We start from the raw sequence: 14833 nt of genomic DNA, 5'->3' as shown, positions 1-14833 counted from the left end.
AACACCTGCCCTTACCTGCACGACAAAGGGGTGCAGCCCGTGGCACTGGCCCCCCGGCGTGTACAGCTGGGCAAACACCACCGCGTGCGTAGCCGTCTTGCCCAGATTGCCAACCCAGAACTTGGCGGCTTCGAAGTCAGGGGAATGTATGATGAGTTCCTGCACGAGGGAAAAAGATTAAAGTTACAGCTGGAGACTGGGGAATACATGGAATTTCTTTCTGTCTTTGACACACTCGATTTTCTCTGTTCAAAATCTCTTGAGGCAGGAGTAAGAAGAGGCTGCAGGTCATCTCCTGCGTGGCACAGGTCGCCCTGCTTTTACACAGAGCACGTCCTGGGTCTTACGGCTTAAAGAAGCACCTTCCTATGGAAAACGATGACCAGTATGTCGAACAATAAAATATAAGCAAAATACCTTGGAAGCTGCCAACGCCCGACAGCGTTTACCTTCCCAGCAAGCCCCCCCTGAACACGGCCTTTGGGAGGAGGCACGGGTCCCCTCCTCTGCCTCACGCCTGCCTGACCCCTCATCCACCTCTGATTCACGACGTTCTGTCCCTCTGCTCGCCCTGTCTCTCCCACCTACAGGCTGGGAGAGATGACGGGGGGATGACACCCCACGAGCCCAGGAGCACGAGGCAGACAAGCACAGGAATTAAAGAAGGAGCAGACAGGAGGGGACAGGTCCTCCGAGGACACAGCCGGGGCCTTGGGGAGGCAGGACAGAGCACGAGAGCAAGAGGAAAGCAGGGCTGGGGGCTGCCCCCAGGAGGCACCCCAATGGAGGGCCCGGGAAACACTCCAAGGAGAGGGCGTCCTGGTCACTGGACGGACCGCGCCTGCGGGCAGCGGAGAGCGTGTCACCTCCGCATAAATTCCCGAGGCCCCTGGAGGCCGGTTCCAGTTCAGCTTCCCTTGTTCTTGCAGGGCTCACAGGGAGAATTCCCTTCTGTAACCGGCGGTGTGTATGATTTTATAAACTGTACGTGTGCTACTGCATGAGATAATATACAGACACCTTCCCCGCACCCTCCACACTCTCTCCTCACCCCCCCCTGCCCCCGCGTCTCCACAACCCTGGCACATCCAGCTTCTCCACGCCGGTGACCATCGGCGTCTCCCCTCAAGCATAAGAGTCCCACCGGCCTGCTCGCCGCTGTGAGTCCAGGCCCTCACCGCAGCTTCTAGCGCACAGTAGGTGCTCAACAAATACCCGTTGTCTAGACCAACACAACCCGCGGCCCGTGGGAGGCTCGGGGATCCTAATCTTGACCGATCTGCACTTAAGGACAAACGCCAAGAGGAACGGGGTCAAAAACAACTGCTTGTCCGCGTTCCACCCAGGCCACCAGGCCACCAGGCACTGACCTCTCTGCGCCAGAGCTGGAAGCCCCCCTTTCCCCCTACACCGAGAGCCCAGGGGCACGGGAGCCAAGGAAAGAGAAGGCCGAGAGCCAGAAAGACCTGGGTGCAGACAAAGGTATGTCGTGGCTTAAATGACGGGTAAGAACCCAAGAGGCCACGTGGCCTGCTCTCAGCCCCGAAAGCGTGGCTGACCCTCGGCTCTGCTCCCAGGCACCGCCCGGCAGCCTGCGGGCGCCCACTGTGACCCCCGTCCACTGCTCCACTCTCCCTGCTCTGCCGGGGGCTCCTCGGGTTCATCCTCGAGCCCCCAGCCTGCAGCACGGCAGGCACACAGCCCACACTCGGCCAGCGCTGTCCCATGAATGATGGCCGCGTGCTGAGCAGACGCACGGGACACGGCTTCACTCTGCTGCACAGGGCTCTGCCGAACCACACGACCAACTGGGCGGGTGAAGGCCAAAGGGTCCCAGATCCCAGCACCGTGAGAAAGTGGTAGAAGGATGCGGGCCTCTGGGAGACATGGGGGCAAAGGGGCCCGACACCAGTGATGGGAGAGGGGCCGCAGGACGCGAGCAGCAGAGGTCACAGATCCCCCGCACGCCCCGTCCTCTCCACCTCCCTCACTGCCGTCCGCCCCACACACCACGACCCCATCTGTTCACAGGCTCGCCTCCTCTAGAGCACGCGCCCTCTGACAGCAAGGACGGCCAGGGTCGCCCGGACATGTGCCACGAGAATCCACGAATGCAGGAGGAGCGCCAGGACCGGAGGGGCCGGGCCACTGCCCGAAAGAGCCTGGCCACAGGCAGGGGATGCAGACAGACAGCTAGAGAGGGACAAGGGTCACAGGGAATCTTCTTTACTGTTTGTTCTACAAAGCAGGAGCAGACTGAACGGTTTACAAATCAAACACCAAACCTGGTAAACAAAGAAATAAATTGTACCAAACGGTAGCTCGTGCTTTTACCGCATTCAAATGCCACCCAAATGCAAACCAGGACAGATTTCCGGGTGGGACTGGGTTTCACATCTCACAGCCTTTCTCTCCTAAGCTCCAGTGTTCTGCGTGACAGATCTCAGTGTGCACTCACGTAAAAAGACGGGTTTCCTGGTCTCATTACATGACAACACCACGTTTCATGTGCTCAAAGCCCAGAGACAGACGGGCGGGTATCACCTACCTCAGTGGTGGGGTCGTAGTGTGCGGTCGTCCGCATGGCCTTGGTATTACTCCCGTGACTCACTTCAGTCAGAGCAAAACATCCAAAAATCTAATGTGGAAACAGAAAATGATGTAAGGCGAGGGTCCCCTTCGTGGAGGGGCCCTGCCAACACCCTTTCCCTTACGGCCTAAACCCCCCATCAAAGCCCCGAATCTCCATTTCCTATCTAACAACCAGTGACCTTACTGAGCCGTCCTGCCGTGCCGGCCGCCGGCCACAGCTCCCGCCTGTGAGAACAGCAGGTTGGAAGAGCTGACGGCGGCCTCGCTAAGTCAGCACGGCGGCAAGAATGGCTCCCGGGCAGCAGAAGAGAACGGAAGGCTTTACCTCGATAATGAAAACCTAAATTCCTATAATGCTGGGGATGTGGCACACCCCAGTTTGGTAAACAACAGCCTTAGCTGTTTGGTGAAAAGCCTAAAAACATCATGAGATAAGAGGAGCATCCCTACCCCCTGCTGCAAGCTGCCCTTTCCACAAACCTCTAAGGGGAACAGGGAACAGGACTTGAGCTCACGACTTACCACGACCCTCAACTGACCTCCATATTGAAGATCTTTGGAAGATATTTGAAATGCCTTTCAGAACCAGAGCTGTAGATCGCTGATCCAAAGGTCTGAAAACAGAACACCATGACGTAAAAAGGTGGAAGCTAATGAGTGCCGCCGCCCTGGGACTTCACACCCACCCTACCATGGTCCCTCAGCACCACAGCATCCCACAGCGAGGTCATCAGGTTCCCAGAGGTAAGGGCACTGGCGTCCAAGGTCCAGGGTCCCCTGAGACACAGCCTTGAGCTCGTGGAGTGGCGAGACCTGGGTCCTTGTCCCAAGCAGTTTACGTGAGTTACACTGAACTGTGAGGGTCCATGAACAGCAAGGAGATGGGGCTTGGATGAGGGATGAGGGTGCAGGAAGGGCAGAGTGAGCCCACCTTTCCTTCACACAGCACGTGGATGAGGCCGCCTTCTCAAGTTCAGCTCTACCCATGTATTTGAGGCAGAAACACAGGCTTCACCTTTGACCTACTTTCTCTCCCCCCTCCCCTTTCTTTCTCTCTCTCTCTCCCTCCCTTTCTTTCTTTTTTGGTATAAAGCAAAATTCCCAACGCTCCTGTTCCTATGGGGCTGTAACTTCACAGCACTGCACTTTATCCAAGGACTTAACGCGTAAATATTTGCATAAATGGCTGAAAAAACATTGGCCTTCTCACTAAAAGTCACAAGATCTGCCCCCACATTCTCATCTCTGCTTTTGCTTCCTATCTTATTTTCTAGAAATCTCTTTAAATGAATATTTCCCCAACGCACAGATCTCCCAAAACTTTAGAAGCAGGCAAACGCTGACAACCACGAACCCACAAAGGCACCTGTCTCCCTCTCACAGGCTGAGTGTGTTTTAGGTCCCGTGGACAGAGAGCCGTCGTGGCCCCGGGGGTGCGGGGTGAGACCTCTCCTCTCCTCTCCCGGGGCCGACTCACCAGCGTGTGCAGGAAGAACTTGGTGGCCAGGGACCAGTCGTACATGCCCAGGCACTGGATCAGCGCCAGGACCCTCAGCGGGCTCCCCAGCAAGTCCTCCACGCGGAGGAAGTCGTATTCGAAGACCCGCTTGCAGCGCAGGAAGTTCAGCTCCCGGTACTTCTCCAGCGAGAGACTGCCGGGGGGATGGGCGAAGAGGGGGTCGTTCTCCAGCGCCAAGAAGATGTTTTTCTGGAAACGCAGGGGGCGCGGAATGGCTGATTTGGAGGTAAAGTATGGAATGTCGCTATGCTCTGGCTTATGTGGATTTCTCGTGGCCATGTCTCATGGCCTCAGACGTGCAGTGTAACCCAGAAATGCAGGGACAGAGATAAGAGTCCTTCCCAGGGGAGAGCGGAGGGCCCCAGGCCTCTGTGTTCATGCATTCCCGGCTCCCTATGATTCCCCGAGGGCCCGCCCCACCTTTCTGCCGAGGACCCAGCCACCCAGCAGACCCTGCCCGACCGTGAGGGTCCCCCGGCGCCGCCCAGCCCAGCCTCACCTTGAAGCGCAGCATGTCCGGCCCTTCCCAGAACAGCGCCAGTTCCTTCCAGGGGAAGGAGGCGCGGGCGCGGGCCGCATGCAGGGGCCCCCGGGGCAGGTCTGGCAGCACAGGGTCATCGCTCCCTTCCCCAAGGGGCGCCATCGCTCCCGCCACCTGCACAGACACATGAACCAAGTCAGCTCGTGTCCTACTCACACCATCACCAACAACGGCACGTGTGCAGCAGGCTGTGAAGGGCAAACGAGCTCTGACTGTGAAGGGACAGCCGGCGGGGGCCACAGAGCTGACGGCCATCCTCCCGGAGAGGAGGTGAGCGCTCTGCGTTTCTATTCCTGAACCAAGGTGATGAGGCGTTGGACGGGGGCAAAGGGCAGCCCAGGGCCGGCGCTGTGAAGCACCAGGGTCCAGGGCTCTGTGTGCTACAGCCTGGCCTGAAGACACCTCGCCCCCGCCGGGCCATCTAGACCGGTGGCCCAGGAAGCCTCGCCCTGGAGTCGAGCCAGCGCTGGCCACTGCACTCTGGCCACACCCTTAGGGTCCCCTTGAGCCCGCCTGGACGGGGGATGCCCGCCCAGAGCCTGGACGGGGGATGCCTGCCCAGAGCCTGGATGGGGGATGTCTGGCTTCTACTAACAGAGCAACCCAGCTCTCTTGACCAAAGGTTCGATCTGGAATTTTCTGAGCAGACTGGCTCCTCTTCCACAGTGCCTGGGCCAATGAAGCCAGGGATGGGAGACGCTTGTGAACACAGACCTAGAGGGCCACCAGGAGAGCAGAGTCCCCAGCTCAACTCTCTAAGGCCCAAGGGAACCTTTAAGTCCTTCTAGTTAAACATTAGAGTAGTCTAGGATGTCGGACTCTGAGTATGACGGTCAAGGTTGCTGATACACAATGGGAAAGTGGTCTCTACTGGTGAAGCACCTCTGTCTTCTGTGTGTGTGACAGAGGAAAAGATGGGAAGGGGCACATCTGACCGCCCACTTGTGCGTCAGGGATGATGTCTCCACAGACTGCAGCTTACATGGCCCCCGCAAACTGTGAGCCAAGTACTACTGGCCCTCTCGAAAGATGCAGGAACCCCAGCTCAGGGAGGCTTGCTGTCTTTTGGGAACCCCCACCGCTGAGAAGTGGTAGAGAAGGGACCTGAACCCAGAGTCTGAGCCCAAGGCAAGCTCTTCAGGCACCGCTTTAAGATGCTGGGGAAAACCACAGACTAAACCTAGAGCAAGCAGAAAGGAAGAAGATAAAAGATTAGAGCCCAAAGTATGGAATAGAAAAGAGAAAATCAACAAAAACAGAAGTTGGTTCTTTGAACAGACTGACAAAAAACTTTTAGCTTGATTGACCCAGTTAAAAAAGAGGGAAAACACAAATTACTCACTTCAGGAACCAAGGAGGGGCTATGACTACCGACCTTAAAGAAATAAAAAGGATTCTAAGGGAATCCTATGAACCACTGAATGCCAACAAGTCCGGTACACTCCATAAAATGGACAAATCCCTCAAGGGACACAATCTACCAAAACTGACTCATAAAGAAACAGAAAATGTGAATAGACCTATAACAAGTAAAGAGATTGAATTAGGAATCCATAAACGACACACAAAGAAAAGCCAGAGGCCTTCGGGTGTGAATTCTACCAAACATTTGAAGAAGAATACCAGTAATCTACAAACCCTTCCCCCCATTTCCCACCCCCCGCAAAAAAAAGAGGAAGGAACATGTCTGTAAAGTGTTCCATTAAGCCAGTATTCCCTTGAAACCAAAACCAAAGACATCACAAGAAAACTACACACCAACACCCCTCGTGAATATAGCAGAAGTCCTCAATAAATCTTGCAAACTAAACCCAGCAACATACAGAAAAGATTGTACACCATGACCAAGTGAAATTTATACTAGGAATGTAAGGCTGATTCAACATTTGAAAATCAATTCATGTAATACACCATATCCACAGAATAGAGGACAAAAAACACATGGTCATATCAACAGTTGCAGAAAAAGCATTTGACAAAAGTGAACACCCTTTCATGATAAAAACTCAATAAACTAGAAATAGTTTGCTAAAAGCTATTTAATCTGATAAAAGGCATCTACGAAAACCCCATAGCTATCATTGTACTTAAATATGAAAGACTGAATGCCTTTCCCCTAAGATCAGGAACGAGACAAGGATGTCCCCTAACTCTTCTAGTCAACACTATACTGGACGTGCTAGTCGATGTAATTAGGCAAGAAATGAAACGAAAGGCATCCAGATTAGAAACCTATCTCTATCTGTAGATGACATGACTTTGTATACAGAAATTCCAAAAAATGGTTAGAATTAATAATATCGGTTCAGCCACTTTGCAGGGTACAAGGTCAGTAAGCAAAAGTCAACTGGTTTCGGGACTTTCCTGGTGGTCCAGTGGGTGAGATTCCATGCTCCCAATGCTGAGGGCCTGAGTTCAATCCCTGGTCGGGGAACTAGATCCCGCATGCATGCCGTAACTAAGAAACCCACATGCAACAACTAAAGAGCCTGTGTGCTGCAACTGAGACCTGGCGCAGCCTAAATAAATAATAAATAAATATTAAAAAAAAAAGTCAACTGGTTTCTATATACTAGCAACGAACAACTCAAAAATGAAATTAAGAAAACAATTCCATCAACAACAGCATTAAATATGATAAAATACTTGGAAATAAATTCAACAAAAGAAGTGCAAAACTTGTACTCTGAAAACTATAAAACATTTTTGAAAGAAATCTAAGACCTAAATAAGACTGCCCTGGTGGCGGAAGTCTTGTATCCCTTGTTAACGGATCAGAAGACTTAATATTGTTAAAATACCAATATTCCCCAACTCATCTACAGATTCAGTGTCATCCCAGTCAAAATTCTAGCTGGCTTGTTTTGCAAGAATTAAAAAGCTGACCCTAAAATTCATATGGAAGTGTAAGGAACTCAGAATAGACAAAAACACCTTGAAAAACAAAGTTGGAAGGTTCACGCTTCTTCTTGATTTCAAAATTTGCTACAAAGTGACGATAATGAAGACACTGTGGTACCGGCATAAAGATAGACATATTTATCAATGGAATAGGATTGAGAGTCCAGCAATAAACCTTAACATGTAGGGTCAATTGCTTTTTGAGAAGGGTGCCAAGACAATTCAACAGAGAAAAACAGTCTTTTCTCAAATGGGGCTGGGGCAGCTGAGTAACCACATGCAAAGGAATGAAGTTGAACTCTTGCCACACACATACACAAAAATTAACTCAGAATGGATCACAGATCTAAATGTAAAAGCTACAACTATAAACTCAGAAATATATATAAGAGTAAATCTTTATAATTTCAAGATAGGCAAAGCCTTCTTAAAGATGATACCAAAAGCACAGGCAACATAAGAAAAAATATACATATTGGACTTCATCAAAATGAAAATGTTTTGCTGCAAAGGACACCATCAAGAAAGTGGCAAATCAAAACTACAGTGAGGTGTCACCTCACACCGGTCAGAACGGCCGTCATCAAAACATCTACAAACAATAAATGCTGGAGAGGGTGTGGAGAAAAGGGAACCCTCCTGAGCTGTGGGTAGGAATGTAAACTGGTACAGCTGAGACAGGCCTGGGACCTGGGACCCTTTGCTGCAGTGCTTGCACATGGACACACCTCTCCTTGAGCAACAAAAGACAAAGAAACTATATGGGACTAAAAATAACTGCATGCATGGGCAGTTGGGGCAAATTCTGGACAAAATATACAAAAGACCAAAAAACTCAAATGCCACTTCTGAAGAGCCGGGAGCAAAAGCAGGGTGGTGAGAGCAAAAGCAGGGCACCGAGCACGCCCCCTGCGCTCAAACCCCCCTAAGGGGTGGGCAAACCTCCTAAGCCACCCCTCCGGCTCGACCCCTGTACACACCCCTACCCTCACCCCATATAAGGACGCAGCTCGCACCCCCTCAGGGAGCGAGCCAGCAAGGGTACCTGTTTTTTGCTCCCCTCTGCTGCAGCAGGGGTCCCAATAAAGCCTTGTTTGAATTTCTTGTCTGGCCTCTGATTAATTTCTATTGGTTGGGGAAGGCCAAGAACCCTGGTCACTATCACAGCCACTATGGAAAACAGTATGGAGGTTCCTTAGAAAACTAACAGAGTTGCCGTATGATCCAGGAATCCCACTCCTGGGCATATACCCGGAGAAAACCATAATTCAAAAAGATACACGCACCCCAATGTTCATTGCGGCACTATTTACAATAGCCAGGACATGAAAGCAACCTAAATGTCCATCAACAGAAGAACGGATAAAGAAGATGTGGCACATAGATACAATGGAATATTACTCAGCCATAAAAAAGAACAAAATAATGCCATTTGCAGCAACGTGGAAGGACCTAGAGATTGTCATACTGAGTGAAGTCAGTCAGACACAGAAAGACAAATATCATATGATATTGCTTATATGTGGAATCTAAAAAAAAGGGTACAAATGAACTTATTTACAAAACAGAAGTAGAGCCACGGATGTAGAAAACAAACTTATGTTACTGGGGGCAAGGGGGAGGGAGGGATAAACTGGAAGACTGGTAGTGACACATACACACTACTATATATAAAATAGATAACCTATAAGAACCTGCTGTATAGCACAGGGAACTCTACTCAATACTCTGTAATGGCCTATATGGGAAAAGTATCTTAAAAAAAAAAAAAAGAGTGGCTATATACAACTGATTCACCTTGCTGTACACCTGAAGCTAACACAACATTGCAAATCAACTATACTCCAATAAAAATTTTTTTTTAAAAGGGAAATGACAACCCAGAGAATGGGGGAAGAGATCTGAAAATCATATATCGATAAGGGACTTGTACCCAGGCTACACGAAGAATCTTAAAACTTAATAATAAAGCCAAATAACCCAATTTAAATGGCTCAGATAGACATTTCTCCAAAGATATACGAATGGCCAACAAGTTCATGAAAAGACTCTCAACCGCATTAGCCATCAGGGAAATGCAAGTCAAAACCAAAATAAGGTACCACTTTGCACACCCTAGGATGGCCATGCATCAGAAAGATAGATAATAACAAGTGTTGATGAGGATGCGGAGAAACCGGAACCCTTATACATTGCTGGTGGGAATGTAAAATGGTGCAGTGACTTTGGAAAATTTGGTCATCTTTCAAAAGCTTAAGTATACTGTTACCACATGACCCGGCAATTCCGCTTCTAGGAATATAGCCAAGAGAAATGAAAATAAATATCCAAAGAATATTCATAGCAGCATGTATAATAACCCCAAAGTAGAAACAACCCATATGTTCATCAATAAGATGTAGTCTCTCCGTACAATGAAATGTGATTTGCCACAAAAAGGAAGGCAGTACTGGCATATGCTACAATGTAGACGAACCTTGAAAACATGATGCTGAGGGAAAGAAGTGAGACTTGAAAGATGACAGACCGCATGATCCCATTTAAGTGAAATGATCAGACAGGGTAAAAAGAGAGAGACAGAAAGAAGGTTAGCAGCTGCCAGGAGCTGGGGAGGTGGGAAGATAAGGATTGTGACAACTAATGTGTCCAAGGTTTCTTTTGGACTGATGAACATGTCCTGGAATTAAACAGTGGGGTTGGTTGCACAACTCTGTGAATATAGGATAGGGAAAACCACTGATCTGTACACTTTAGATGGGTGAATTGTACAATGAGTTATAGCTCAATAAACAGGTTAAATTTAAAATAAAATAAAATAAAAAGTAAGGCACGGCTCTTGGCAGAGACCAAGTGCCCCCAAACACAAGCTACAAAGTCCAAGGGAACTTTGTATCTTTCTGGACTTCCCTGCAGGTGGCCCCACCCCCTTGGTTGGTCCAGAACACCACACTTCTCCTGCCTCTGCAGCTCCTCTTCTGTCTCCTTGCAGACTAGGCCTCAGCCACTCTCGCCCTGCATCATCTCATCCGTTTACACTGACTTAATTCACCAAGGGCTCCCAACTCCACACCTCCAGCCCCATGTGCTCACTGGCAGCTTCCTGGACACCCCTCTCCTCTCACGTTCCAGAGGTCCTCAAACTCTGAATATTCGGCATGGAACTCACCCTCAGCCCCCGGCTCTACCTGTCCCCCTGCAGGGCCAGTTCTTTGCTGCCAGTGGCCCAAGGGTTAGTTGATCTATAAACCCAAGTGTCATCCTGGAATTCCCTTCTTTGTGCCCCATAGTCCAATTAGTTTCCAAGCCTTCCTCCCCCCCACCCCCCAATGCACCTCTTTAATGCCAACCGAACCCTTTCGTTTCTCGTTGCTCCTATTACATCTATCATAATAACCTCCAATTATTGAGCAAACATTGCGTGTGGGTGGGTGTGTTAATCTCACACGTTGCTAACAGAGACTGAATAGTTGATCTCCACGGTGCTGGCAACCCCAGTATAATCAGTACTCTCACTTTACACATGAGGAAACCGCAGCTTGTCAGAGTGGAGTAAATTGCCCAAGGTCTTAACGCTGTCATCAGGCACATCCCACCCCAAATGCCAGGATTCTAAGCAGCAAAATGCCGCCTGAGGTCACCAACAGTACTGCATGACGGTTCAGCTGTTACATACGAGGATCTGAAGCCAGACGCCTGGTGTCAGATCCCAACTGTAGAGCTTACGCGTCGGGCGCATTTGGCAAAGTCACGTCACCTCTCGGGGGTGATGACAACACGGTAAGGCTAGTCCTGTATCCAGTCTGCAGGCTGTTGCCATTCACGGGGGCACTTGGAGCAGTTCCCGGCATGGAATGTCCATACCATTATTGTGGCAACAGCCGCTTGCAGACAATTTCAGAGATGGCCCTACCATGCGGATCCGATCATTCTCCCTTTAGGTGACCTCAGGGGACAATGTCGTAACTCCTCAAAACGTCTCGCGCAGTTACCCGCCCGGCCGCCGGCCCTTGCAGCCTCTGCGCCCAGCAATCCCGCGCGGGACACACGTTTGCCCCCGGACCTTTGCACGTGCCGCCCCCACGCTCCCGGGCTAAGGCGGGCTGGACCTTCGGAACGCGCCAGGCCCTCCGGCTCGCGAGTCCTCGCACCGCCCAGCGCACACAGAAGACGCTCACCGCTCGTCCCCGGGACATAGACCGAAGTCCCAGACGAAGAAGAGCGCGCGCAGCCGCAGACAGGCCCTGCCTTCCGCACCGCTCCGGTTCTCCTCCCCCGCCCCTGACGTCATCTCACCGCGCCGCCCGCCCCGTCGCCCGGGAAACGCAGGACGCGTCCGCGCGCAGAGGCCGCTGAGGCTGCGCGCAGACGGGGCACTTTCCTCCGACGGTCCCTGGCGATCTTCCCAGTGGACCTTCCTGCAGAAGAATCCCGGGGATTCTGTTCCCTCTCTGGTTTTAGGACACTGCTTGACGTGCGTTTGGCAGGGAACGTGCTTTGGACATCTCTAGGTAGAATTGGGTGGACATAATGACTTTTCGGGCGGTGGCGAGGTGGGGAGAGAAGAAGGGTTCACACACTACTCAGGGTTGTTTTGCTGGGTAGGTAGAGATGTCATGGAGACCGACATAGGAGGAGCCACCTGGGGGAAGAGAAAGGGAGTTCTGTCTTGCATATGTTTTCTTAGCTACTTCCTGGTAAAGCTGCCAGGAGCTGGTGTGAGCAGTAGGGCGGGGTGCAAGCTCTTTCGGTAACTCAGCTGACGATGATCTGGCTGTCCTCTGCTGGGGCTCTGCCGTCAGTCCCCATCCGCCCACTCTTGTCCTTTTGACATCTGTCCCACTCCACCCTGTTAGGCACACCCATTCCCTGCTCATTTTGAGTCATTTGCTCTGTTGGCCATTGTTGGTAACTGCAATTATTTGAACACATTGTTAACACTAAAGTCTCCTCCAAAACTCTGGCCACTTGTCTCTCCTTATCCCCTTCCTCCTTTCTCTCCCACAACCACCACCTCCCTTACCAGTTCAGGATCCAGAGAAGAGTGGTTGGAAAGGAGTCACCAGGTCACTGGGTTGGGATGGGCCGTGATGATTTGGTACCAAGTATGGTCCTGTCACAGCTCTGCCAGGACCACAAGCACCAACCTCCTTCCCCGTAGTAAATCTACATCAAGTAGTAGGCAGCTGAGAACGGTATTGGGAAAGAGTTATGCAATTCAATATGGTTTTGTATGAGATGCACACAGAAAGCGCCAAAGCTTTGATCTTCGTGGCAAATGTTACAGGCATGAGTCAATGAAAGAATTTATTTTTGGAAATCATAAACCCAACAATTCAATCCAAAGGGTTTAAATACTGAAGGAGGCTTGGCATCAGGGGAGTGTCTGGCTGAGGACCTAGAAAGTAATGGGGAGGATGGGCTCCTACTGAAGTGGCGTGAAGCCCATGTTCAGTCAGCACGATAGGGCTGGCACTCAGGACACTCAGAGCCTAGAGGGCCTTCCCACTGAAGCCTCAGCCGCTGCTTTCCCTGAGCTCCACCGGCGTCCGGCACTTAGATGTTGAGGACCCAGCCTGGAGGGTGTTTGGGAGTCCCACCTGGGTATCTCTAGAGTCACACTGTCCAGTACAGTAGCCACTAGCCTCATGCGCCTATTTTAATTCAAATGTGCATTAGTTAAATACATTTCACATTAAGTTCCGCAGTTGCGTTAGCTACAGTTCACATGCTCCGTAGCCACATGTGGCTACTGTTTCAGACGATGCAGACATAGAACATTTCCAACCTCACTGGAAGTTCTCTAGGCTATCAGTATCCTGAGACCACTCCCAACCCCAGGCCACGGCTTGCAACCTTGACCTAAGCCTGGCTCTGACACACTGCCTTCCCTCACGGACATTTTCACTCAGAAGTTATCACTGGGTGTGTCCAGTGTGCCAAAAACTAAGCTAGGGCTATGGTGGCAAACAAGCCAGATAGAGTTCCTGACCTAAGGACGCTTGTGTTCCAGAGGAAGGAAACAAAACACACTACAACGCTTGGATAATTATAAGAAAACAAAACAGGGCAATAAGATATGAGGTGTCTGGAGGGCTCTTTTTTTGGTGGGGCGGGGGTCGTTCGGGAAGCCCTGTCTGAGGAGAGGACATTTAATCTGAGCTCTTAATTGGGAGAAGATAGGGAACGAGCATTCCAGGCAGAGGGAACAGAGTGGGAGAGAGGGGAATGAGCTTCCAAGTTCCAAGGACGAGAAGCACCCCGTGCAGGACTTAGCAGGTGAGGGAAGGGAAATGAGGTGGCAAGGGAGGCAGGAACCAGCCCGTGTGGGACGTCGGAGGCAGGAGGCCAAGAGGCAAGAGCCCAAGAGGCAGGATACGTGCAATTTTGATTCAATGTGTGGGCTTCTGGCAGGGAACTGGCATGAGCTTATGCAGGGATACCGCCCCCATCGAACTGGAATTTTCCACCTCCCCCTAAACATTGGTCTCTGGATTTATGACCTCTCATTGCTGCACTCAGGTCCAACTGCTTGCCACTTGATAGCTGATACTTGAGAGGCAGGTGTTGGTGTAAAGGAAAGGTTGCTTTATTCAGGAGTCAGCAACCAGGGGAGAAGGTGGACTCCTGTCCAAAGGCCATCTACCCACTGCCAATCAGCAGGCAAGGCCTTTTATTTTTACTTTTTATTTAATTAATTTACTTTTGGCCGCGTTGGGTCATTGTTGCCGTGCGCAGTCTTTCTCTAGTTGCAGCGAGCGGGGACTACTCTTCGTTGAGGTGCGTGGGCTTCTCATTGTGGTGGCTTCTCTTGTTGCGGAGCATGGGCTCTAGGCGTGCGGGCTTCAGTAGCTGTGGTTCATGGGCTTAGTTGCTCTGTGGCATGTGGGATCATCCCCGACCAGGGATCGAACCCACGTCCCCTGCATTGGCAGGCGGATTTCCTGCGCCACCAGGAAAGTCCCAGAGGAGCCTTATAGTGTAAAAAAAACTTCCCTCCTTCTGCAGCCTCTGCACCCCGTATATCTTGACTGTTGCACTTTTCATATTCCTTGATCATTGTCTTACCTGTCTGCCTCCTCTGTCGGCCTGAAGGTTCCTCAAGGGCAGGATCTTCCTTCGCCCTGCATCCTCAATACTTAGCCCAGGTCCCTCCACATGTTAGCAACTAATAAGGTTTGTAATTATTAATCTTTTAGCTATCCCACCTGGCTAAACATCTTTGGATAGCGGCGGAGGTTGAATTATGTCTCCCCCCAAAGACATGCCAAAGTCCTAACCCA

General features: G+C 50.9%; 1 protein-coding gene across 11 annotated transcripts in view; it reads right to left on the bottom strand.

Moving 5' to 3' along the window:
• ACOX3 (acyl-CoA oxidase 3, pristanoyl) overlaps positions 1–12717 on the bottom strand; it is a 48966-nt gene extending 36249 nt beyond the window's left edge. For 5 of the 11 annotated variants that reach the window (XM_067734980.1, XM_067734985.1, XM_067734983.1 and 2 more), the window contains exons 1-6: positions 11660–11810; positions 4611–4766; positions 4070–4300; positions 3132–3206; positions 2549–2638; positions 16–159 (exon numbers count right to left, since the gene is read on the bottom strand). In XM_067734980.1, the coding sequence (XP_067591081.1) occupies positions 16–159; positions 2549–2638; positions 3132–3206; positions 4070–4300; positions 4611–4766; positions 11660–11746 (783 nt within the window). In that variant the 5' untranslated portion in view covers positions 11747–11810. Of the gene's footprint in view, positions 1–15; positions 160–2548; positions 2639–3131; positions 3207–4069; positions 4301–4610; positions 4767–11226; positions 11478–11542; positions 11826–12573 lie in introns of those variants that run through there. The other 6 variants (XM_067734982.1, XM_067734979.1, XM_067734976.1 and 3 more) reach the window with 6 other exon arrangements.
• Between the last annotated feature and the right edge of the window lie 2116 nt (positions 12718–14833).

The sequence above is a fragment of the Pseudorca crassidens genome, chromosome 4, assembly GCF_039906515.1.
Source record: "Pseudorca crassidens isolate mPseCra1 chromosome 4, mPseCra1.hap1, whole genome shotgun sequence".
Lineage (NCBI taxonomy): Eukaryota > Metazoa > Chordata > Mammalia > Artiodactyla > Delphinidae > Pseudorca > Pseudorca crassidens.
The sequence above is the reverse complement of the archived record's forward strand: the minus strand, read 5'-3'. Positions and strand labels throughout refer to the sequence as shown.